Raw genomic sequence first — 24,862 nt, 5'->3', positions numbered from 1 at the left:
TATATTGTATATGCATTATTAGTTTCAGTATGAACCTTTAACTATAGGGTTGTATGTCTTTTTAAAGTCTTATATACTTTAAATTTAATAAAAATACAACTAACCCACTCTATAGGGATCTATGGATTTAATATTTTTACCAAAGATTCACCCAATTTTATAATTTAATCATGTGGAAAATGTACAAATGCTGTGTGAGAAAACGTTGATAAATAGACCCCATAGTTTCACTTTAACCTTTCTTGCAACTCTTGACTACTCATGTGTAATGAGCATTATTAGTTTAATTAAAAACTCTTTAACAGTATGGTTGTATGTCTTTTTTTTTTCAACAGTTTGGGGAACAGCAAGACTTTCTGTGGAGACTGGCACGGTCCTACAGTGATATGATTGGGCTTACTGATGATTTAACAGAGAAGAAAACCTTTGCCTTAGATGGTGAGTTGTTTTACTAGGTTTTTAATAAAGTAATAATGCAGTATTAGGCATGCAAGCCAATACAACACCGTGAATGAAGCAAAAAGTAATTACCATCATGGTCGAGTATAGCTGCCAAATTTGCACATATGGTTCATTCAACGTACAAGTCCGCAAAGAAAAAAAATTAATTGGTATATTCCACTTCCGCTGGCTTTCATACTGCAGGGGGTGACGTTGTATTTCTTCTGTAAGATCCTGAGGAATGCGGAATAGCTGAAAGATCACAAGATGATACCGAAACATAGTGAGAGAACATTTTCTCTTGAGATTTTGGCTACTTGGCATTCCCTGGGATCTTGACAGAAGCCATGGGAAAGGTAAATGTTTTAATATATTTTTTTACCCTACAGATTTTGTGTACTTTTTAGCAGTATTTTTTTCGCAAGGGGGAAGAGGAGCACAGTGTCTCATTTTGTGTTGCAATGCACTGAGCTAATTGTTGGCCCTATGCCAGAGTATAATAATAAAAATATCTCAATTGGTGCTCTGAAGTTTTTACAATGGCTCATCCATACCTCTTAGGGATTACATAACGCAAAACGAAACTCTAAAAAATACCTCCCCTCAGACATCCATGAGGTCCCTTGTTAGCAGCGGTACCTTCTCCCCGGTTTCTTTTGGGTGCCAGCTTCAGCTGGTTTGATTGGCTGGTGATATAAGAAAACTCCTGCACATAGGGGCCTTACAGTCTTAGGTCCCTTCTCGCTATCCTGTCCTATTAGGGTGTTACTGCATGCATGTTAACATATGGTATTTTGTACATTGATGTGCCCAGACCCGCACCTTTTTTTTTAATTGAATTTTTCTTTAATGCAATGTACTACAATGCAAGGCATGTGAGTTAGTTTTCTGCAGTGCAGGTCCATTGACATCTACTGCACTTGGGTTGGAGTGCCATTCCTCCAATGCACGTTATCACAAGTGTGAAACCTAATACTGGACTGAATTTTTACTCTGATTGGGAGACAACAGAAGTAAATAGTAGCTATATCCCCGAACTCTGGAGCATAAAGAGGCCATAGATGGATTAAATCCATAATGGGCGGCACAGTGGTGTAGTGGTTAGCACTCTCACCTAGCAGTAAGAAGGGTCGCTGGTTCAAATCCCAACCAGGACACTACCTGCCTGGAGTTTGCATGTTTTCCTTGTGCCTGCGTGGGTTTCCTCCGGGCACTCCGGTTTCCTCCCACAATCCAAAGACATGCAGGTAGGTTAATTGGCTTCTGTCCAAAATTGGCTCTAGTATATGAATGGGGACCTTGGATTGTGGCTCCTTGAGGGTAGGGACCGATGAGAGTGTGCAATGTACAGGGATAGGGACAATTGTAGACACTCACTCAGGTTGAACTGGATGGACTGGTGTCTTTATTCAACCTTACTAACTATCAAACTCAGCTGGTTCAGCAGGGACTGGCTGAGATGCGATCCATCAATCCTATGGGCAGCTTGATTGTACCCAAGTCAGTACATCTTTTAGCAGTAATTATTGTCGTCTTCCAAGAGGGATGGCTCCCTGTGGCTCAGAGGCATTTGAGGGGCAGCTCAGATGATATTTCTCCTCATCATTATCCGTTGGTGTTAACCATTGAAAGCCTGCAGCGCTGTGTTCATGCATTACACATGGTTGCAGAGCAGTTGTGATGTGGCCCCATTTACTGGATCGTGTTTGGTAGCGCTGCCTGACAAACAACAACTGTTATATAAATCTTGTCCAAACACACTGTGGCAGTGTGTACTAACATGCCTGCTGGCTATGCTGATTTGCAGCTCAGGGGGCAGTAAAACTGTAGCTCAATTGCCTGTTTAATTTCCCTTCACCGGCTCGTGTAGATGAGGCCTTTGACAGCAGAAGCCTGGATTTGTGTAACATAGCTGCTGTAAACATAGATTTAATACATTGCATTTTTTTATAATGGGCCTTTTTGAGTAAATCAACAGGCATTATTGTTTTTATTATTATTATACAGGATTTATATAGCACCACAGTTTGTGCAGCTCTTTACAACACGAGGGCAGACAGTTCAGTCACAATACAATTCAATACAGGAGGAATCAGAGGGCCCTGCTCATTAGAGCTTAAATTCTCGAAGGGAGGGTCAAGTGATACAAAAAGGTAATAACTGTGGGGGTGAGCTTGTGGAGAAAATAAAAGTACAGTTGTTAGGTGCAGAATAGGCTTCTCTGAAGAGTAGGGATTTCTAGGATTGTCTAAAAACAAACAGAGTAGGAGTCAGACAGATTGAGGTAGGGAGTTTCATAGGATTGGAGAAACTCTGGTAAAGTCCTGGCGGCAAACATGGGAGGAGGTGACAAGGGAACTAGAGAGCAAGAAGTCTTGGGAGGAACTTAGAGATCAATTTAGTTGGTTGGTATTCTGAGACTAGGTTAGTAATGAAGCTGGGGGACGAGTTGTGGATGGCTTTGAAAGTTGGTATTTTGAATTTAACTAGTTGGGTGTGTGGAAGCCAGTGGAAGGTTTGGCAGAGAGTAGTAGCAGACACTGAATGGTTAGTAAGGTTGAGAAGTCTGGCAGCAACCTTCATACTGGAATGAAGAGGGGATAGCCTTTGTAAGGGTAATTCCGTGAGGAGGGAGTTGCAGTAGTTAAGGGTGGAGATCTTTGTGGTGTCATTAGTTAGGAAGGAATGTATTCTGGAGATGTTGCAGAGGGTCACACGGCAAGATTTGGACAGTGATTGGATATGGGGCCAAAAGGGAGAGTTCAGAGTCCAGGATTGCACCTAGAACCCTTGGCAGTCTTAAATTGGACATCTACTGAAGCCCTAGTGATAAATCAATGTATAAGAAGAGTGCATCGCTGAATCGTGAAATATTAACAAATATCAAATCATTGAATCAAACAACATGTGCATAATTAAATGTCCATGCAATAAAGTTCAAAAAAGTCCATATCAAAACTGTGAAAATTCCGCAAATGGACGTTGATTGATGAACGACTAAAAATATTGAAATCCTATGTAAAACTTACAAATCACCAATGAATCACCTCACTCATGTTCCCCCTCAATGGGTATAGGCTCACCTCTGGGAATGTGACCCCCCCCCCCCCCCCCAGCTAATCAGGGTCAAATACGCCTGTGAGCCACTCCAGGACTCGGTGAGATATCCAACACAGCTGGCTCCTAAACGTCTCCCAAGATCTCCTCAGGATGTCAGCAGCAGAGCATATCCTTAGAAAAAGACTCTACTTGTGCTAGAATTGTTTAAAACACTTTAACACGCGCTTATTAAAATGTACAGGGTACTCACAATATGCGGGTGCTTCCAGCTTACCACACGATTACGGACATGGATTTAAAATGCAACAAAGAGCCGCACATCCAAAATCTCAATCAGCTCCTCAAATCAATATAGGGCCTGAGTGCCTTCACCGTCCTAACCCCTCCCCTACGCGTGTTTGACACAGGATCACGTGTCTTCCTCAGGGGATCGCTGAGGAAGACAGGTGAACCTGTGTCAAACACATGTCGGGGAGGGGCTAGGATAGTGAAAGCAATCGGGCTCTGCATATGCTCTGCTGCTGACATCCTGAGGAGGATCTTGGGAGAAGTTTAGGAGCCAGCTGTGTTGGATATCTTACTGAGTCCTGGGGTGGCTCACAGGTGTATTTGACCCTGCTTAGTTGGGGGTCGCACTCCCAGAGGTGAGCCTTTACCCATTAGGGGAAGCATGAGTGAGGTGATTCATTGGTGGTTTGGAAGTTTTACATAGGATTTCAATATTTTTAGTTCATCAATCAACATCCATTTGTGGAATTTTCACTGTTTTAATATGGACTTTTTTTTGCACTTTATTGAATGGATTTCATTATGCACTTTATATGTTTTTGATTCAATGATTTTTGATATTTGTTTATATTTCATGATTCAGCGCTGCACTCATATATTTTGATTAATCACTAGGGCTTTAGTAGATGTCCAATTTAAGACAGTACTTTTACGGGCTTAAAATAAGTAGAAGGCATTAGAAAAAGGAACAGATTTATGAAAGCTGTCTTGGCAACACCCAAGTCCATATAACAAAATTTACCAAAAAGACACCACTGCAGATATTGAGGATGAAAAAGTTGTTGGAAATTTGGCGATACCTGACCAGAATGGGTAGAGTTAGGAACATCGCCATACAGGGGCAGACTGACCAGTTGGGCACTTCGACTGTGGTCCCAAGGCCGGACGCGGAAGATGGCCCGCTGGCGCCACCTGCTGGAACTCTCAGGGCAGGTCCAGTGACAAAGACTTGCAGCCTCAGGCCTGCAGCGACCTTCTTTTTTGGGCCTGGATGGGCCCCAGCACTGGCACAGATGCAAAAGGGGCGAGCTCTACTGGATCACACAGAGTGGGGATCACTTTCACACCTGGCGGCCGCTGTCATATGAAGTGCTGCCTCCTGGACCTGCTCCTTTGATAGACGTCACACAGGACCAATGTCAGGACGTGTGACCTCTATCAAAGTAGCCGGTCCAGGAGACAGGACTTTGCATGACGGCGGCCGTCAAGTAATTAATTGAAATTAGTGCTGTATCACAGCGAGATATCCCTGCTCTGTGTGATCTGGTGGCTCTCCTCTCTCTAATCCCCATGCACTGGTGAGGCTGCATCGATGGGCACTGGTGAGGCTGCATCGATGGGCACTGGTGAGGCTGCATTGATGGGCACTGATCAGGCTGCATTGATGGGCATTGGTGGGGCCAGCTAGCCACCCATGCTAGTGATCCACCCACAGCAGGGCCAGGGTGCTAGCCAGCCACCCACAGTAATCTAAACACAACAGGGTTATGGTGCCAGCCACCCACAGCAGGGCCAGGGTGCCAACCAGCCTCCCATGGTGACCCACTTACACCAGGGCAAGGGTGCTAGCCACGCATGGTGACCCACCCACACCAGGGAGCCAGCCAGCCACTGCAGCCAACCACAGAGCACACGGGAACCGGCCACAGCTACAGTACCCATATTCAAGGTAAGAATGGAAAAATGCATGTTAAAGAGTCGGAAAGGCTGCACACCCCAAAAATATACAAAAATTGACTGGTTTCCCCCAAGGGTTTTTTGTAGCAGCTGAATGTTTCAAAGTGTGTTTGTTTGTTTTTTGCTGTTTTTTTATATAAAATCTTTGTTGGACAGAATAAAATTCAAAAAGTGAAAAAAGAGTTAAAATATGAGCTCTGGCCACAGCTCTCTACAAAACCATATTTCATTACATCTGTTGGATTCCACAAATTCATTAATCAGAAAGTTATTACATTACAGAGATGGTGTCCGCATGAACACCCCAAAATGTTGCATTACAGAAATGGTGTCTGAATGAACAACGCGTTTCGACCTAAACAGTCATAGTTGTCTTTAGGGGCTCTGTTCTCTATAGAAACATATCAAAAAATTCATACCCATATTTTTGATGCATCATATTTTACAAACGTGAATATATTATGCCATAATAGAATTGTAATTACCGCTCAGAAGATGAAACTGTCCTATAGCCAGACTTTGCTCTTAAAAAGATCCCAGCGATCCCATATTCTCCATGCGCCGTTACCCCCTTCTCAAGATGGAGTTCAGTTCCGAGAGGCTTGCAAGGAGCCACGCATTGAAACCTTAGGGGATGAGGGAGTGCCTCGCACTTTTGGTGTTGTTATAACCCTCTTATTTTTTCAAAGGAAAGTTATGATATAAATTGTGTGGAATATATAGCTAATGTGGTCAATTCAGCAGCACCATTGAAAGAAATGCTGGAGCAGTGACTGTCTATCTACATTGGTTCTTTAAAGTTATATATAATCTACTGATTAAATGTTCTCCAGATTTTATAATCTTTAAAATAGCATAGATGGTAGCGATAGAGCCCCTGGCCATCAGGATTCAGGAGAGCCAGGATATCGGGGGGGATCATCTGTGGAGACTATGAGCATAAATGCCTACTCTTTGCAGATGACCTGTTGCTAACACGATCATCGCAGATTACTTCCCTCCCCAATTTACACGCGATATTACAACCATTCTCTGAGATCTCGGCTATAAAAAAAAAATCATAGCAAATCTAGAGCATTGAACTTTTCATTACTGAATACCAGAAAACTCTAGCGCAATCCTACCAATTTATATGGGAGCCAGAATCTCTTCCATATCTTGGTATACACCTGACCTCAACAATCCAAACACTATACAAAATAAACTATCCTGCTTTGTTCAAGCGATTAACTGGCGACCTAGCTAGATGGCAAATTCACCTCCCATCATTGTTCGGCAGACTACACTCAATAAAAATGAATGTGTTACAGAGAATACTATTTCTTGATCATACATCACGGGACACAGGAGCTTCATTACATAGTGGGTTATATAGGCACCTCTGGTGATTGGACACTGGTTAACCCCCAATTAAGGAGAATTCCTGCCCTATATAACCCCTCCCATATGGGAGGCACCTCAGTTTTTTCGCCAGTGTCAATGGCGGTTGGTCACGTAAAACATGTGCTATGAAGAAAGCTCTGTGCAGGTCCCTGCGGGGGCCTAAGGGCTACAACAAACCAGATCCATATCTCGGGCCGATATTTTGACTCCAAAGATGATATGGTACCCGGGCCTCGTCATCCGAAGAAACAAGGTTTTGCCTGTAAGTCCTCTCCTATTGGAAGACTGGGCTCTGGGAAAACCAGACTTGGTGTACTATTTACATAGTGGCAGGAAAGTTTCTGGCAGAGTCTTTTACAAGGTACAGGTAGGAGGTTCTTCTGAGAAGGAACCCCAAAAAAACCTGAAGGTTGGCACAACTCTGCCCGCCGTGATGGGTGAAGGCTGGAATCTGTTTGTTTTCAGCAATTCCTGCGGCAAGGACAGGTAAGGGAAGTTAATCCTATATAAATTATATTATGGATTTCTTCATTGAGTAGTTGTATGTCTTACCTGGTTTCCACCACTAGAGGGAGTAAGAGCAGCCTGATGCATACTTACATGCCTTTCAGATACACACGCTCAGTGAAGCCTGGTTCTCCCAGATGACTCACGTCTCCACTGCAATCTCTGCCACAATGAAGGTAATACAAGGGTCCCACGTAGTCTGGGGGTCCCACGCAGCTCCGATGGCGATTCCCTTCCCCCCTGGATACCGGCGGTCCTCGTGCACGCGCGCCAAGTGCGCTCCCATGCTAATGGAGGAGGGGGGAGTGTGGTTGCGAGCCGTGCACGTCGGTGTGCACGGCGCTGTACTGCGCAGGCGGCAGTTTTAAAAAGCCCAGAGCATCAGGAGGCTGTAAGTGGAGACACAGGAGCTGTGGGCAGTGAGCATCCCAAGGGATTGGATCCAGGCAAACCTAAGACACCTACTCAGCATTGGGTTGTGCAGTTTAAGCATATATATTTATTATGAGAATTTAAGCACAACAGTGATTGCACTTTGTACACTAGTACCTCTGCTCTGTAGCTTAGGACTATGTCTCCTTGTAAAAGGGTCTCAGGGGGAGGTAACAAGGGCACTGGTAAGTCACCGCCTAGGTCTAGGGGTTCTAAAAATGCCTGTAGGTTACCATCCCCCCCCCCCCCCCGCAAGACTGGAGCCAGCCTCACAGGATGAGTCAGTGCCCCTGTCAGGTTTTGCAGCCTCTCCTAATATTTCAGCCCGGTATACATCATTGAGGACTCCCTTAGGGTTTTGAAGGGAGAATCAGGAATTTTATTTCAGCTTCCCTGAAAGATAGCAGGAAAAGGGTTAGATCCCCTCCCTCTGCTGAGATTCCTCTTTCAGATGACACTCCTGACAATGAGGAGAGATCCCTATCTTGGGACAGGGATCTTGAGCAATCGGATAAATCAGAGGAAGAGGAGAGAGTCCCCTCCTCCCAGGCGCTCAGAAAACAGGTGCAGTATTATACTGAATTGGTGCGTACCACATTCAGAATGCCTGCTGCTGAGGTTGCTACGTCCTCTGTTTCTTCCCTGGGAGTCAGGAAAATCCCACAGACTGCCTTTTCCTTTCCAATTCATCCCTTAATGGATAAATTGTTGTATGAGGATTGGGGACATCCCGATAAACTGTTTGCTCCTCCTAAAAGGTTTTCTATGCTTTATCCTCTGGAGGAAAGTTTCACCAAGAAATGGGGGGTCCCATCTGTCAATGCGGCTGTTTCTTGCGTGAATAGAAACCTGACCTGTCCTTTGGATAATGCTCAAACTGATAAGAAGCTGGAAACATTATTAAAAGCCTCCTTTTCCATGACTGGCGCTGTAGTGCAACCTACAGTCGCAGCCGTGGGGTTGTGTCAGTTCCTCAAGGGACAGGTTAAGCAGATGCTTGGCCTCCTTCCCAATGAGGAAGTGGAGAATTATGCAGAAATACCTCAAATTCTGTGTTTCATGATTGATGCGATTTTGGATTCTGTCCAGCAAGCATCTCGTTTGTCTCTCCTGTTGGTACACATGCGAAGGGCCCTATGGCTAAAGAATTGGGCAGCTGAGCTATCATGCAAGAAGCATTTGATTGGGTTCCCGTTTAAAGGGGAACGTTTGGAGAAGAATTAGACAAATTCGTCCAAAAAATTTCAGGGGGTAAATCTACTCTCCTTCCACTCAAAAGGAGCAAACGTCCATCATTTAGGCGTTCTCTCTCTCCCGGAGCATCAAGCTCTAAGCAGTGGCGACAGCCTTCTCAACCCTCCTCTACAGGAAAGGCTCAAGGCCGGGCCCAGGGGCAGAAGAAATCCTGGGGGGCGAAAGCCTGCCAAGCAGAGCCCAAAAGCTTCCTTGTGAAGGGGCGCCCCCGCTCGGCCGAGTGGGGGGAAGGCTCCTGCAGTTTGCGGAAGCCTGGCGGGAAGAGATCCGGGACAAGTATCTTCGGTATCTCTGGGCTACAAGCTAGAGTTTCAGGAGATTCCACCTTCTCGCTTTCTAAGGTCAAGGATCCCCAGGGACCCATTAAAGCAAAGACCGCTATTTCTGGCCTTAGATCACTTACTATCCCAGGGGGTGATAGAAGAAGTGGACCCAAAAGAACAGGGTTCAGGGTTTTACTCGAATCTCTTCACCGTTCCAAAGCCAAATGGAAGTGTCCTGGATCTGAAGGATTTGAACCGGTTTTTACGCATCCGGTCCTTCCGAATGCAGTCAATTCGCACTGTGGTCTCCTCCCTGCAAGGGGGAAAGTTTATGGCATCAATAGACATCAAGGATGCATATCTCCATGTGCCAATTTTTCCCGCACACCAAAAGTATCTAAGGTTCGCGGTAGAGCGATTTGTGGCCTTGCCGTTCGGGCTCGCTACGGCCCCTCGAGTCTTCACAAAGATTCTGGACCCTCTCTTGGCAAACCTAAGAGCTCAGGGTATAGCCGTCATGGCTTATCTAGACGATTTGCTTCTCATGGAGAAAACAGTAGCGCTCCTGAACCACAGTGTTACCAGAACGCTAGAACACCTGGAACGCCTAGGTTGGATTATAAACTTAGAAAAGTCATCCATACAGCCTGCTACCAGGTTGGAATACCTGGGTATGGTTATCGACACCGCTCAGGGCAAGGTGTTTCTTCCAAGGCCAAAAGCCTTGGCCATTGGGGATCTGGTGCGCCTAATTCTGGGCAGAAGATCTTCCCCCATTCGGTTGTGCATGAGACTGTTATGGAAAATGGTCGCCTCCTTCGAGGCTGTTCCATTCGCCCAGTTCCACTCAAGGACTCTGCAAAGATGCATCCTTGCGGCTTGGAACAGGAAGCCCAAGTCCTTGGATCTTCCTATGCGTCTATCCCCAGGGACACGCAAGAGTCTCGTCTGGTGGTTACAAACCGAGAATTTGCTGAAAGGCAAAACTTTTCTTCCTCTTCCATGGAAGATTATTACGACAGATGCCAGCCTGACAGGCTGGGGAGCAGTGTTGGAGGAGACGTGCTCCCAGGGGAAATGGTCTGCGATCGAAAAGCTATTGCCCATAAATGTCTTGGAGATCCGGGCAGTTTATATGGCTCTCATAAACTGGTCTTTCAGACTACGGGGTCTCCCTGTTCAGGTTCAGTACGACAATGCCACAGCAGTGGCCTATATCAATCACCAGGGCGGTACCAGGAGTCTGGTTGCGCAAAAAGAGGTGAATCGCATACTTGTCTGGGCAGAAAGGCATGTTCCATGCCTTTCTGCAGTCTTCATTCCAGGAGTGGAAAATTGGCAGGCGGATTTTCTGAGCCGCCAGCAGTTGTGCCCAGGAGAATGGGCTCTGCACCCCGACGTGTTTTGGAACATATGTCGCAGGTGGGGTACTGCAGACGTAGATCTGTTTGCGTCCAGGTTCAACAGAAAACTGGACAAATTCGTGTCAAGGACAAGAGATACTCGCTCAGGGGTCGGATGCTCTGACTGTTCCCTGGGATCAGTACAATTTGATTTATGCCTTCCCCCTGTGCCCACTTCTGTCGCGGTTCCTGGGAAGAGTCAAGAGGGAGACAAAGTCGATTCTTTTGGTAGCCCCGGCTTGGCCCAGGCGACCGTGGTACGCAGAGATCATGAAGTTGGCAGTAGGCAGGCCGTGGATCCTCCCTCTCCGGCCAGATCTGCTCTCACAGGGTCCAATTTACCATCCTGCTTTACACAGTCTGAATTTGACGGTTTGGCTGCTGAGACCCACATTCTGAGAGACCGTGGGCTTTCGGGGCCAGTTCTTTCTACTCTGGTCAATGCCAGAAAGCCGGCCTCCAGGCTTATTTACTACAAAATCTGGAGGGCATATGTTTCCTGGTGTGAACTCAGGGAATGGCATCCTAGAAAGTATGTCATTAGCAGGATCTTGGCCTTCCTCCAGTCAAGCCTAGAAATGAATTTGGCCGTAAGCACTATCAAGGTGCAGATTTCGGCCTTGTCAGTGTTTTTTCAGAAGCCACTTGCATCGCATTCCCTGGTGCGGGCTTTCATCCAGGGGGCTATGCGGATAAAGCCGCCAGTCAAACCTCCGGTATGCCCATGGGATCTGAATTTGGTTCTCTCGGCTTTGCAGGGGCAACCTTTTGAACCTTTGCATCAGGCTTCGTTCGTTCTTTTGACTAAAAAATTGGTTTTCTTGGTAGCCATATCCACGGCTAGAAGGGTGTCAGAACTACCAGCTCTCTCCAGCAAAGAGCCGTATCTAATTATTCATAAGGACCTGGTGGTAATGCGTCCCAACAGGTCCTTTCTGCCTAAGGTGGTTTCAGGATTCCATTTGAATCAAGATGTAATCCTACCATCCTTTTTTCCGGACCCACAGTCCGCAGAAGAAGAATCTTTGCACACTTTGGATGTGGTAAGGGCAATCAGTATCTATCTTCAGGCAACTGCTCAGATAAGGAAAACTGATTGCTTATTTATTTTGCCGGAAGGCCCTAGGAAGGGCCAGGCGGCATCAAAATCCACTCTCTCAAGGTGGATTAGACAGATTATTTCTCAGGCCTATAGTGTTAAAGGGAAGATCCCTCCTTTTCAAGTGAAAGCGCACTCAACTAGGGCTGTAAGTGCTTCTTGGGCAGTGCATCACCAGGCCTCCCTGACTGAGATCTGTAAGGCTGCAACTTGGTCATCAGTCCACACATTCACCATATTCTATCAGGTGGATGTCAGAGGGCAAGAGGATATCGCCTTTGGGCGCAGTGTACTGCAGGCTGCAGTTTAGGTCCTCCGGTCCATGGCGGTCTATAATTATGATCTGTGTCTCCCTCCCCTCAATCTGAGCATTGCTTTGGGACATCCCACTATGTAATGAAGCTCCTGTGTCCCGTGATGTATGATCAAGAAAATAGGATTTTTATATACAGCTTACCTGTAAAATCCTTTTCTTGAGAGTACATCACGGGATACAGGGCTCCTGCCCCTTTTGGGTTTTACATGGTTTCCTATTGCTTTACTACAAAACTGAGGTGCCTCCCATATGGGAGGGGTTATATAGTGGAGGAATTCTCCTTAATTGGGGGTTAACCAGTGTCCAATCACCAGAGGTGCCTATATAACCCACTATGTAATGAAGCTCCTGTGTCCCGTGATGCACTCTCAAGAAAAGGATTTTATAGGTAAGCTGAATATAAAAATCCTATTATTTGTTTCACACCATACCTGTGGCATTGGTCCGAAAGGATCTTCAAACACCTCTTCAAACAAAATTCTCCAGTCTATCTGGGGAGATAAGTGGCCTAGAGTGAACAAAGGTACGATGTACACTCCAAAACGTAAAGGGGGACTGGGCCTACCTGACCTACAGAAATACTTTTAGGCAGCTCAGCTGGCCCAACTCTCCAGGTTTCATTCTCAACAACCACAAGCAATATGGATGAGTATGGAATCTTATTCCTGTTGTTTGGACCAGATCTCACACATCATGTGGCTCCCAATTATATTATGTCCTACTCTCTCCCTCTCGTTAGAAATATGGGACAGACTTACAAGGACTCAGAAATTCAAATCGCCCCACAATCCATTGGCACCGTTATTAAAAAATAGAGAGTTCAAAAAGGGCCTTCTAAGAATAGCTGATCTTTGCGATCACAAGGGTATGCTAACTGAAAGATCACTAATAGATAAATATGAAATGCCACCTGCAGAACGGTTTAGAAATGCCCAAATACACCATTATATACAAACAGTAGCTTGTAAAGGAGATCTAGTGACATTAACCCCCATGGAGCATCTATGTAGGCAATATGACCATATCAGAGGTCACATATCTGCTATATACACAATAATGATGTATGTCTCGATGAAACTGAAATGCATGCTCCAATGGGAACAAGATCTTCAGGAAACCCTTGACCTAGAATGGCATGCAATTTATGAGACAGCATATTGATCACTCATTAATACCTCCATTATAGAGGCTAACTATAAGGTCTTACTGATTGGCAACATTTGTGCCTGGAGCCACCTCTAAATGCTTCAGGGGAAGCGGTCAAGTAGGATCCACCTACCATATATAGTGGACATGCCGCAAGGTCAAGAGATTTTGGATCAGGGTGTATAATTTTATTTACACCCTTACTAGGATGAATCTGACGAAATCGGCAAAATATGCACTTCTGGGTGGCAGACTAGCGGAGGCCTCTAAGTCCCAAAGACAACTTCTCACATTTATATTTAATTCAGGTAAAATAACTATAGCAAGGAACTGGAGGTTACCTGTCCTGCCATTCGATCAGCTTAAACGCAAAATGTCATGGCTTATGTTAAATGAAAGGTTGACAGCATTAGCACAAGATAAGATGCAGTTGTTCCATAAAACATGGGACCCATGGGTTGAATATCTGACGCATGTCCCCAGGACTAGCTTTACTTTTGAGAAATGGGTCTCGGAGCACGGGGCCACGCCCCCCCCCCCCCCCTTGACTTTCCCTTTTCTGCCTTCCACCTGGCAGTTTTTTCTTTTCTCTTTTGTTTTACCCCCCTCTTAATAATTCTCAATTGTTTGGTCTCAAATTTGTTACATTGTTATCAGGACCCTTGACAGATCATGGCCCACACGGGCTGTGGTAGGTGGAGCCTACACAATGGGATGGCCCAGGCCCCCCCGATAGGTAGATGGGCGGCTGGGCCATCCCAGCGGGTGGAGAATACGTTGGAGATTTGGATGAGCGACAAGCTATGGACCATAGAGGCAATGATCTCACATAAAGTATAAGATATCAAGACCAAAAGAGAGTATGCACCACGAATAATTAATCAAACTGTAATCAATAGTAGTAAGAAATAATGGTCCATGTATGTAAGTAAGTAAATCAGAACAGTGAATGCATAACTCTCTGAACAAGTTGTATTTTGCACAATGAAAAGTCGAGACCTTTATCCTTTGTTTTGTAAACCTGTAATAAAAAATTATTGAAATTAAAATAGCGTGGATGGTAATTTGTAATCAAACATCCTTGAATTTTTTAATTATTCTATAAATATTGTTGGTTAGGGGAGTGTAGACAAAAAAAGGAACGGGAAGGAAAGGTAACCTGGCTATTCTATGAACATGTGTGAGGATAAGTGGGATGAGTGTTGCAGTTAGGTGGTGTATGTGAAAATGAAGTTGGAGGGACATGTTGGTGAGTGTGTGGCAAATTGAATGAAAATGCCGCGAGTGGGGTAGACAGAGTGATATTTGAAAAGGTGTCAGTGAATGGTGTGTGTGGTAGGAACAATGGAATGAGCTGAGTGTTTGTCAAATGTGTGAGTGAATAGAGGTGTGTGCTGGGTGAAAATTAGAACAAATAAGATGAAGTAGGTGTAAATAAAATGAGTGTCTGAGTGAAAGTAGGAAAGGGGGGTGTCATGTGGTGAGTATGTGTGAGGGGAGAGCGAATGTGCGCCAGGTGTGTGAAGTGAAAATGAGCTGTGCTAAACTCACAAAAAAATTATTGAATAGTCTGTGAAAACAAAAAAAAGCAACAACCAAAAATCAGCAAACAAAACAAAATGACTCGTAAAAAAGGGGGTAAATTGCCCTTAGCTGGTAAACTGTGTAGAAAAGGCTGTTGTGCTTTTTACTGTCTTGCACAAAGACGTGTATCCCTCTAGTGATGGTATACAAGGAAGGATGCCATATCTATTTGGTTGTAAGGAATAGCAAACAGTGATGATACAAAAAAAGAGATTTTTTTTGTTCTTATTAACTAAAAAGTTTAACAGGGAAAAATACTGGTTCGCCATTCACAGTCTGGTTACTTATATTTCTGACCACAAGCTTTCATGTGCAACAGCTCTCTTGGCATCACACTGAGATCCTTAAGGAGGCTGTGCACTTTATATTGTGTGTACCCTAATTGGGGTTTGATCAGCCACAGGTGCCATCCAACACACTCCTCCCTGGCTTGGTCGTGATGGTGACGGCCATAGCATGGCTCCCTCCATGTCCTTGTCAGCCGAAGCCGCGGCCACTGCCATCTTCTCTGCTACACGAGCACGATGCCATGACGTCCCGGGTATGCACACCTCGTACTATGGTGTCCAGCGATGATCGAAGGAGGCCACCGGCAAGATGAAGCTCCCCCCCCCCGTGGTCAAGAGGCACCGCTGGCAGAGCATATATCATATAGGGAGATAAGTGAGAAATCACATCTCCCTAACTTGCCTTTTTTGGGTTGTTAATGCGGACACCATATCTGTAATGTAATAACTTTTTGATTAACAAATTTTTGGAATCCAACAGATATAATGAAACATGTTTTGTATAGAGCTGTAGCCAGAACGCCTCATATTTTAACTCTATTTTCACTTTTTGAATTTGATTCTGTGCAATAAAGATTTTATTAAAAACCAAAAACAAAACACTTTGAAACATTTAGCTGCTAAAAAACCCCTATGGGGAAATCAGTCCATATGTGAGGTAAGAGGAGCGCTACACAGTGCCAATTTTATTTTTACTTTCTGAGAGGTTGGGGCAGGGGTGAAAGTCATGGCACAGAGGACCAGAGTGAATGAAGGTTTTCACTGTACACTATGTTAGACAGAGGCCCCCCTCCGGGGTTCCATTATACTCCTTTTGATGTCTCTAATGGGACCTAGAGGGGGACACTTTCTAACAGACTCTTTAATAGACACTGAAAAGGCCTTGTTAGAGAGACCCCCCTCCAGGTCCCCTTAGACTCTGTTGTAGGATGCTTTCTAACATTGTCTAATGGACACTGGTAAAGAGAGACCCCTCCCCCAGGTCCAATTTAAAAAAAAGGCAGTTCTACTTTGTGCAAAATGTAGGGGTATGGTCATGGGCGAGGCCAGGGTGGGGCAAGGCAGAGTGTTGTTAGTCCACCCCTGTTCCCAAACCATATGTAAAATATATCCATCAGACATTTGGCATTCATGACATTGGGTGTGCCATTTGGCTATTTTGCACAGGTGGGCAGACATAAAGTATGTCCTTTGGAAGTAGTGCAGTTGGATGAGCTTATCTCTCACAAATAGAACCATACTGTGACAGAAGTCACTGTGTGTTTTGGAAGGGACTGTGGGCTGGCCTTCTGCCCACGGACTATAGCCCAGAAGAGACTTAGAGACTTGGGGACAAAATGGCATTGAGATAATGTAATGTAATCCTAGATCTCTTCATGCCCCATAACACCAACCCCCCCCTGCTGTGTTTTTTTTTTTTTTTTTGCAAATCTGTTTATTGTGATTTAGACAGTAAACAAGCAACAAGCAAACCCAAAAAAATAACACATACATTGGTCACGACAAGAGTTACAGGCGTGGCGTGTACAGAGTTGTAATATAGGGCAGTTCGTTATATAAAATATGTCGGAGAATTTAAGGCATCTCAACGGCCACAGAGAGCTGTCACCATGTGCAGCAGGACAGCATGGAACTAAAACATGCTACTCAGATATACGACATTTTCACTGGTGCAGATTCCTATTTATTAACAGAAGATAACGTGTTAAGTAGGCTGCGGGTCTGAGGCTGTGGAGGCGTCTGCCAGCCAGTTGGACCAGACCTTGTCATTTTTTTGCGGGCAACCCCTATTAACATAGCAGTCTTTGTAAAGAGGCAGGCTGCCGTTGACCAATTTTTTCCACAGGGAGAGAGGAGGAGGAGTTGGCTTACGCCAGCTGAGGGCTATGGCCTTGCGGGCGTAGAAGAGAAGTAGCACAACCAGAGTGCGCCGCGCCACAGTGGGAATTACATGATCCATCAGGCCCAGTATGCAAATTTCTATAGAGGGTTGGAGCGATATGGAGGTGACCTGTGTTATGACCCTTAGTATCTCCTTCCAATAGTCGACAATGGCTGGGCAGGTCCAAAAAATATGAGTGAAGCCCCCCGGTATTGTCCCACAACGCCAACACCCTGGAGGGGAGGCAGGGTTTATTTTGTGCAATCTGTATGGGGTGAAATATGCTCGGTGGACGATCTTGAACTGTATTAGCCGATCTCTCAGGGAGACCATGGATCTGAAAGGGAAGTCCCACATGTCATCCCAATCATCATTATCAAAAGTGGGAATGTCGCACACCCATTTGTCTCTGAGTTTTCCCAAGGTAGGGAGGGAGGTCATTATCAAATGGGAGTAAAGTTTCGAGGTGGGCTTATTTTCACATCTGGACTTGAGGAGGTCCTCTAGTGTGGATTGGACAACCTGGGGGGGAGAACTGGAGAACTGGCACCTGAAGGCATGGGAGAGTTGTAGGTACCTAAAAAAAAATTGCTCTGCGGGATGTTGAAATCAGAAATCAACTTGGGGAGTGGAGCCAGCGATTGGTCGGAAATTACTTGGTCCACTGTTTTAATGTTGAACTTAGTCCAAGCATGGGGTTCAGGTAGTTTGCAAAACTGCTTCAGGGTGGGGTTCAACCACAAGGGGGCAGCTGGAGAAAGTGCATTGGTAGGGTATTTTTCAATTTTAAGTCCTACCCCCCCATGCACGTAGCGTGGTGTGCATTGAGGGGGTCAGCGGGTATGGGGCTTTTGGGCCACGATAAAGTAAAAATTTTAGCGCTTCCAGCTTGTTGCTGTGTTTAATTGTGTTGGGTCATGGCATGTAGACAAAGGTCTGGAGACATCTCCCGGCAGGGAATGTGTAAGGAGGGGCTGCCTGTTTATCATAATCCCTTTATGTGTTTCAACTGTAGTTTCTGTTTCTATGTACAAGTGTTGAGTTCCCATTTGTTCTTCCTTGTCCCCTACCCACTCTATGGGGAGTGTCCCTAACAGTATTTTTGTATTTAATAAACCATTTATGCCCTGCATGTGTAACCCTCAACACCTGCGTGGCTTGTCTCATGATTGAGGGGTTAAAGGCTGGTTATGGTGAGTCTGCAGGCTGCGGGTGCATTTGGAGGACAGGAGATACAGGTCTGGTGGAGGTGCCCAGCGGAGGTATCCGAGATCCGTCACAGTGGTGGCAGTGGTGGGATGTCTACTGCAGTCCAGGACATCCAAACCACCACCAGGATTCAAGATCCAGTTAGCCATTGAGGAGCTATACGGGGACCAGCCAGCATGAGTGCAGAGTTCGGGAGGAGGCCGCAAGGCATCATGCGGAAGCAACATTAGGGACCAGCGACAGAGCACACCATGCTCGGCTGGGGGGATGTGGTCCACCGGCAACTCTGGCAAGAGACGCTAAGCCACGAGCGACAGCATCAGGGGAAGATCCTTCCCTCCTCCACTGAGATGTACTGGATGCAGTACCATGCGCCAGAGGTGTTCCTGAGGGAACGACCGCGAGATGAGTTCTCGGAAGATTGGTCTGGGAGGAGATGAGGCTGGACGCCAGCTACAGAGCCCTCCAGTGGTTCGCGGCTGAACTGTGGCCAGGTACAGCAGATGGCAGCCCAACAGAAGGCGTTGGCTACGGCGGCGTGGGGCTGCTCCATCAAAAAATGTATGGAGACCCAGACTTTGGGAGTGATGAGGAGTGGCGGCTGGAACACATCCTGGACTTCCGAGATGAGGTGCTGGACCTCCCCAAAGAGGCGTGTAAACTGGAGCAATTGCAGTTCCTGGTTGAGCAGGAATGGGAGCTTGAGATTGCTTACAAGCAGCTGTTTAACGGTGATCAGCAGTCCGGCATGGCTCCCGTTGCCTGGGACAGTCTGGGAGAAATAGCGGACAGTCGCGAAGATGCGGAGCAAATGGGGCCAGGTGTGCCCTTATGTTTTCCCGTCCTAACTGCAATGGAAGAAGCGGCGATGACACAGAGGGCACTGCCAGTGCTAGAATTCCGGAACACATCGGAGGTTCCCCAGGCAGAGAGACAAGCTAATGGCATAAATGTCTTGGAAGGGGGAGTTGAGACGAGTGCTGGAAGGCTGGTAGATGGTGATCAGCAGCAAGTCCAGAGTATCGCATCTGGTGCCCCAGCAGAAGTGCTGGCTACGAGGCAGAGTGCCGCTGGCATCTGCCCACCCTCAGAGTTAGATTGAGGGAGTCCGAGGGATGATCTCTGTGAACTGTTACCCCAACAGCAGATATCCCCATCGGTAGTGGAGAAAGCCATTCTACCTCCCCAGCAATCGGACACTACCCCAGTGTTCATATTCCCAGCAGAAGCACTGGCGACGGAGCAGAGCGCGGCTGGTCTCTGCCCACCCTCAGAGTTAGATCCAGGGAGTGCGAGGGATGACCTCAATGAGCTGTTTCCCCAGCGGCAGATATCCCCACCAGGAGTAGAGAAAGCAATCCTCCCTCCCCAGCACTTGGACACTATCCCAGTGTTTATCCCCTCAGCAGAAGCACTGGCTACAGGGCAGAGTGCCGCTGGCCCTTGCCCAGCCCTCAGTATGTTTTTGGAGGGTTTGGGAGACGACCCCTGCCAGAAGTCGCCCCAGAGGTTGCTCACAGAATCGGGAGGGGAAAAAACCCTTCCCCCTCTCCAGCAGCTGAACTCTACCTTTGTATATGTCTCCCCAGCAGAAGCACTGGCTATGGGGCAGAGACGGAGAGTCCGGGAAATAGTCCCTGCAAGATACCTCCACAGTGGCTGGTAACTACACTAGGAGAAAAGCAAGTACCTTTTTCCTCCCCAATGGCTTAGCACTACCAGCCTACGCTCCCTACCAGCTGAAGCACTGGCATCGGGGCAGAGTATTCTTCAGCTCCCCCCAATACCTACAACCCAGCCCGGTCAGGGGAGTGTGGACAGCTGTTCCCACTCTGCAGCAGTTGTTTTTATTCACAGCACCATGGTCATACTGTTTCTTTTTCCGTTTGCCTGGGGTGGGAGTTTGTGACTAACGCAGGTCCAGAGCAGTTGAGGGTCAGGAACCTGGTTAGTCTGTTTTTAAAAGGAGAGAAATGTGACAAAACCCACTGTCACTGTGTGCTTTGGAAGGGACTGTGGGCTGGCCTCCTGCCCACAGACTATGGCCCAGAAGAGACTTAGAGACTTGGGGACAAAATGGCATTGAGATAATGTAATGTAATGCTAGATCTCTTCTCCTGCCCCCCCTTTGTTGCTGTGTTTAATTGTGTTGGGTCATGGCATGTAGACAAAGGTCTGGAGACATCTCCTAGCAGGGGATGTGTAAGGTGGGGCTACCTGCTCATCATAATCCCTTTGTGTGTCAACTATAGTTTCTGTTTCCATGTACAAGTGTTGAGTTTCCATTGGTTCCCTGTGTTTAAAGGTGCATGTTTTGGTATTTAAACCGTTTATGCTCTGCATGTTTAACCCTCAACACCTGTGTGGCTTGTCTCGTGATTGAGGGGTTAAGGGCTGGTTATGGTTAATCTGCAGGCTGTGGGTGCATTTGGAGGACAGGAGAGACAGGTCTGGTGGAGGTGCCCAGCGGAGGTATTAGAGATCTGTCACACATACTAAATAATAATCAGACAATTCGTTCCAGTCTTGTTCACTTGGGTCTGGAAAATATGCATTCCCATGATTCCTGTACTTGGGACAGGTTGCAGGGTTTAGCCTGCAATGGGATACCTTAGATTCTGGAGATCAGCTTCATATGATTGGGCTGGAGAAAAACAGTGTCCAAAATGTAAAAGATTGAAAGAATACATAACATAGGCCAAGATGGAGATTATAAAATGCCAGGCGCCTTAAATCTTGAGCTCATGTTTCAGTAGAGAGAAAGAATGTAAAGTGGTTCTAAAGAAGTGGTCTCCAAGCTTCGGCCCTGGGGCCAGATGTGGCATTTTGCTTGCCTTTATCCAGCTCTGGAGGTGTTTTTTCTTCCACTGACACCACTGATGGGGTACTATTCCTTCCACTGACAAACGATGGGACGTAATTCCTTCCACTGACAAAAAAAATGGGGCATTATTCCTCCCACTGACACCAACTATTTTTCCCCCTAATACCAAAGATCAGGCATTTTTTACTCCTACTGGGCACAGTCCCGCCCCCCTAATGTCTGAAGGACAGTAAAGTGGCTCCTTCTTTAAAAAGTTTGGAGACCCCTGTTCCAAAGGCTGATTTTTTTAATTTACTTTTTTACCTTCATGCATTCGATGTGTGAAGGTAAAAAACTTTTGTATCCCGCCCCCCTTATACCTACCTGAGCCCCAGTGTGATCCAATGATGTGCACGAGCACAGAGGCTCCAGCTGTTTGTCAATCAGACTATTTGGCTGGGGGTGGGGCCGTGTCCTGCTGTCTGTGTCTATAAATACAGGCAGCGAGGCTCGGGAGCGAGCCCGCACAAGAACTCCCATAAGAATCGGCTTCCTATGGGGACACTGGATGAAGGAGAGCCAGGAGTGCCTGCTACTGAAGAAGATCGGGCTGCTCTGTGCAAAACCATTGCACAGAACATGTATGTATGACGTGTTTTTATGTTCGTAAAAAAAGAAAAAACAACTTAAAAAAACAAAAACAATCTAGGATGGTCCTAGTAAACGATAGGCTCAGAAATGGCATGCAATGCCAAGCTGCTGCTGACAAAGCAAACAGATTATTGGCATGCATTAAAAAGGGGATTCCAGAGATAAAATGATAATTCTCCCGCTCTACAAGACTCTGAACTGGCCGCACCTAGAGTATGCAGTCCAGTTCTGGGCACCAGTCCTCAGGAAGGATGTACTGGAAATGGAGCGAGTACAAAGAAGGGCAACAAAGCTAATAAAGTGTCTGGAGGATATTGGTTATGAAAAAAGGTTGTGCGCACTGAACTTATTCTCTCTGGAGAAGAGACGATTGAGAGGGGATATGATTTTAATTTAAAAATAACATACTGGTGACCCAACAATAGGCATAAAACTTTTTTGCGGAAGAGAGTTTAACAAGACTCCTGGCCACTCATTAAAATTAGAAGAAAAGAGGTTTAACTTTAACCGCTTGCTGACACACCGATTTACGTCGGCAGAATGGCACTGGTAGGCAAAAGGGCATACAGGTACGTCCCCTTTAAGCAGCGGTGTCGCAGGCGGTGTCTCAATTTCCACTGGGTGCCCGTGATCATGTCACGAAGAATGGGGAAATGCCTTTGGTAAAAAAGCATTTCCCTGTTCCGCCTAGTGACAGAGATCACTGCTCTGTCATTGAGAGCAATGATCACTCTCCTGTTGAAGCCCAGCCCCCTCACAGTTAGAATCACTCCCTAGGACACACTTAACCCCTTGACTGCCCCCCAAGTGGTTAACCCCTTCACTGCCAGTGTCATTTACATAGTAATCAATGCATTTTTATAGCACTGATCGCTGTATAAATGACAATGGTCCCAAAATAGTGGGAAAAGTGTCCGGTCTGTCCGCCATAATGTCGCAGTCCCGATAAAAAATTGCAGATTGCTGCCATTACTAATAAAAAAAAAAATCAAAATAAAAATGCCTTAAAACGATCCCCTATTTTGTAGACGCTATACATTTTACACAAACCATACAACGCTTATTGCGATTTATTTATTTTATTTTACCAAAAATATCTAGAAGAATACATACCTGTCTAAACTGAGGGGGAAAAAATATATATATTTTTTTGGGGGATATTATAGCAAAAAGGTAAAAATATTGTGTTTTTTTTTTTTTTTCTTTTTTTTTTTTAATTCGCTGGAAGTTTTTGCTTCTAGCAATTTTGCTTGGGTACAACGTCGCAAGACCGCGCAATTGTCAGTTAAGCAACGCAGTGCCGAATCGCAAAAAAGTGCTCTGTCAGGAAGGAGGGTAAAATCTTCTGGGGCTGAAGTGGTTAAACTATGTAGAGGGTTCTTTACTTTAAGAGTGGCAAGGATGTGGCATTCTCTTCCACAGGCAGTGGTCTCAGCAGGGGGCATCGATAATTTCAAGAAAATATTAGATAAGCACCTGAACGACTGCAACATACAGGTATATACAAGGTAATACTGACATAATCACACACATAGGTTGGACTTGATGGACTTTTTTCTACCTCACCTACTATGTATGTAACTTTAAAAACACTATAAAAGTATTTCTGGAATACAGTTGGTGAGCATATTTTATCCTCATCCTAGCCTACTGGTGGTATTGAAAAAACTAAATTCTCCGGTGGTAGATTATGCCAAGTGAAATTGTTGGGGTAGATGGCTTGGGATCATGTTGGGAGGGTCTGCAAACAATGTTTATAAACTTTCAGAGATCTATCCAGAGTCAGTGGTGTGGAGAGTTTACCTATGAATAAGGTTTGACAATTTTTATAGGGGGTAGACTATTGCTTTCTCCATAGCTTTGGCAGTATTATTAAGTTGTGGCATTGTAGTATATTGAGGTTGATTTAAAAACAAAAAAAGCAAATAGGCTGGTCAGGGAATGCAAGGGATGTTGTACTTTGCAAGGGAATTTGGCCCAGAGCTTTTTAAATGTGGTAAAGTCTGCCTAACAACATACTGTATAAGAAAAATGTAAAAAAAAAAAAAGAAACTGAATATTTACTTGCATATGATTGGATGATAGAAGTCAGCAGAGCTTCATCTTGTTCACTAAGCTCTGGGGAAACATCCCTTGCAAAGTGAAAAGTCTTGTTTAGCTTTTAGTAAATCAACCACATTGTATTTAGCTGCTCCTCACAATGTATATATTTTATATCGTTCTCTCTAACAACCCCAGTTAACTTAATTTTACCAACATAATTTTTACACTATATGTATGTTCATGTTCATTTTATGGCAACATCTCAGTTTAGTGTCACTAAAGGCAAAACATATTTATTATTTTTCATAGAGTAAGGGTGGTTATAACCCCTGTCGGGGTTTTTTGCCATCTCTGAATCACTAGGGAGATTTCCTTCCCTTTCTGTCCCATAGCCAAAATAGGAAAAGATGGGAAATCCCTCCAAAGTGAGAAAATCCTGCTGTAACATCATGGTCACCAGAACTAGTGTCTCTATTGGAAGATATCCCTGCTTTTCTTATTCTGGGGACAGCCCGAAATTTGGGGTTTTCTTTTGCTTTCATTTTCAGTGATACCAGTAAAAAGGACAAATAGACATGGTGAATATCCCTAACGGGTGCCCAGACTACAATAAAAATTAGCAAGTGCTCTTTTCACTCCTCATAAAACTAAAATAAAAAGTTTTTGCCTTTAGTGACAATTTTAAAGTAGAAGTATGGCCAAAGCTATTGTATGAATCACATGAGTGTAGTTTGTTCTGCACTCCTTTGACCCCTTTATAAGACAATGGCAGGGTAATGCCCACTGTTGGCTGATGTCATCAAGCCAACATGGGCTGTGGAAAGATTCCAACTTTACAGTCGTGATCTACCCTAATGCCTGGATCAGCAGCTTGCTCAGTCTCTCGGCTGCACCGCTGGGAGACTGAGCTAACTTCTCCCTCCCCTCCCCAACCTAGTGCTCCAGTAAGTGCTGGAGGGGCAGAGCAGAGAGCCGTTAACTTGACAGTCTTTGCTCTCTGCTCAGAACAGAGGGGAGAACTGAACGATCACTGGTGTTTGAGCGCTCATTCTCACTGCAGAGAGACCTATAAGTCTCTTTTAACTTGTAAATAACTTTACCAGAAACATAATTAAGGTGTCGTAATAGAGCAAA

General features: G+C 45.4%; 1 protein-coding gene across 4 annotated transcripts in view; it reads left to right on the top strand.

Moving 5' to 3' along the window:
• RMDN3 (regulator of microtubule dynamics 3) overlaps window positions 1-24,862 on the top strand; it is a 266,534-nt gene that overhangs the window by 135,261 nt on the left and 106,411 nt on the right. For all 4 annotated transcript variants that reach the window (XM_077464901.1, XM_077464902.1, XM_077464903.1 and 1 more), the window contains one exon: window positions 336-438. In XM_077464901.1, coding sequence (XP_077321027.1) covers window positions 336-438 — 103 coding nt within the window. The remainder of the gene's footprint in view (window positions 1-335; window positions 439-24,862) is intronic.

This window comes from Lithobates pipiens, unplaced genomic scaffold (assembly GCF_037356315.1).
Source record: "Lithobates pipiens isolate NorthernLeopardFrog02 unplaced genomic scaffold, aLitPip1_a1.2 Scaffold_30, whole genome shotgun sequence".
NCBI classification, from domain to species: Eukaryota; Metazoa; Chordata; class Amphibia; order Anura; family Ranidae; genus Lithobates; species Lithobates pipiens.
Note: the sequence above shows the minus strand (reverse complement) of the source record. Positions and strands in the feature narration are given on the sequence as shown.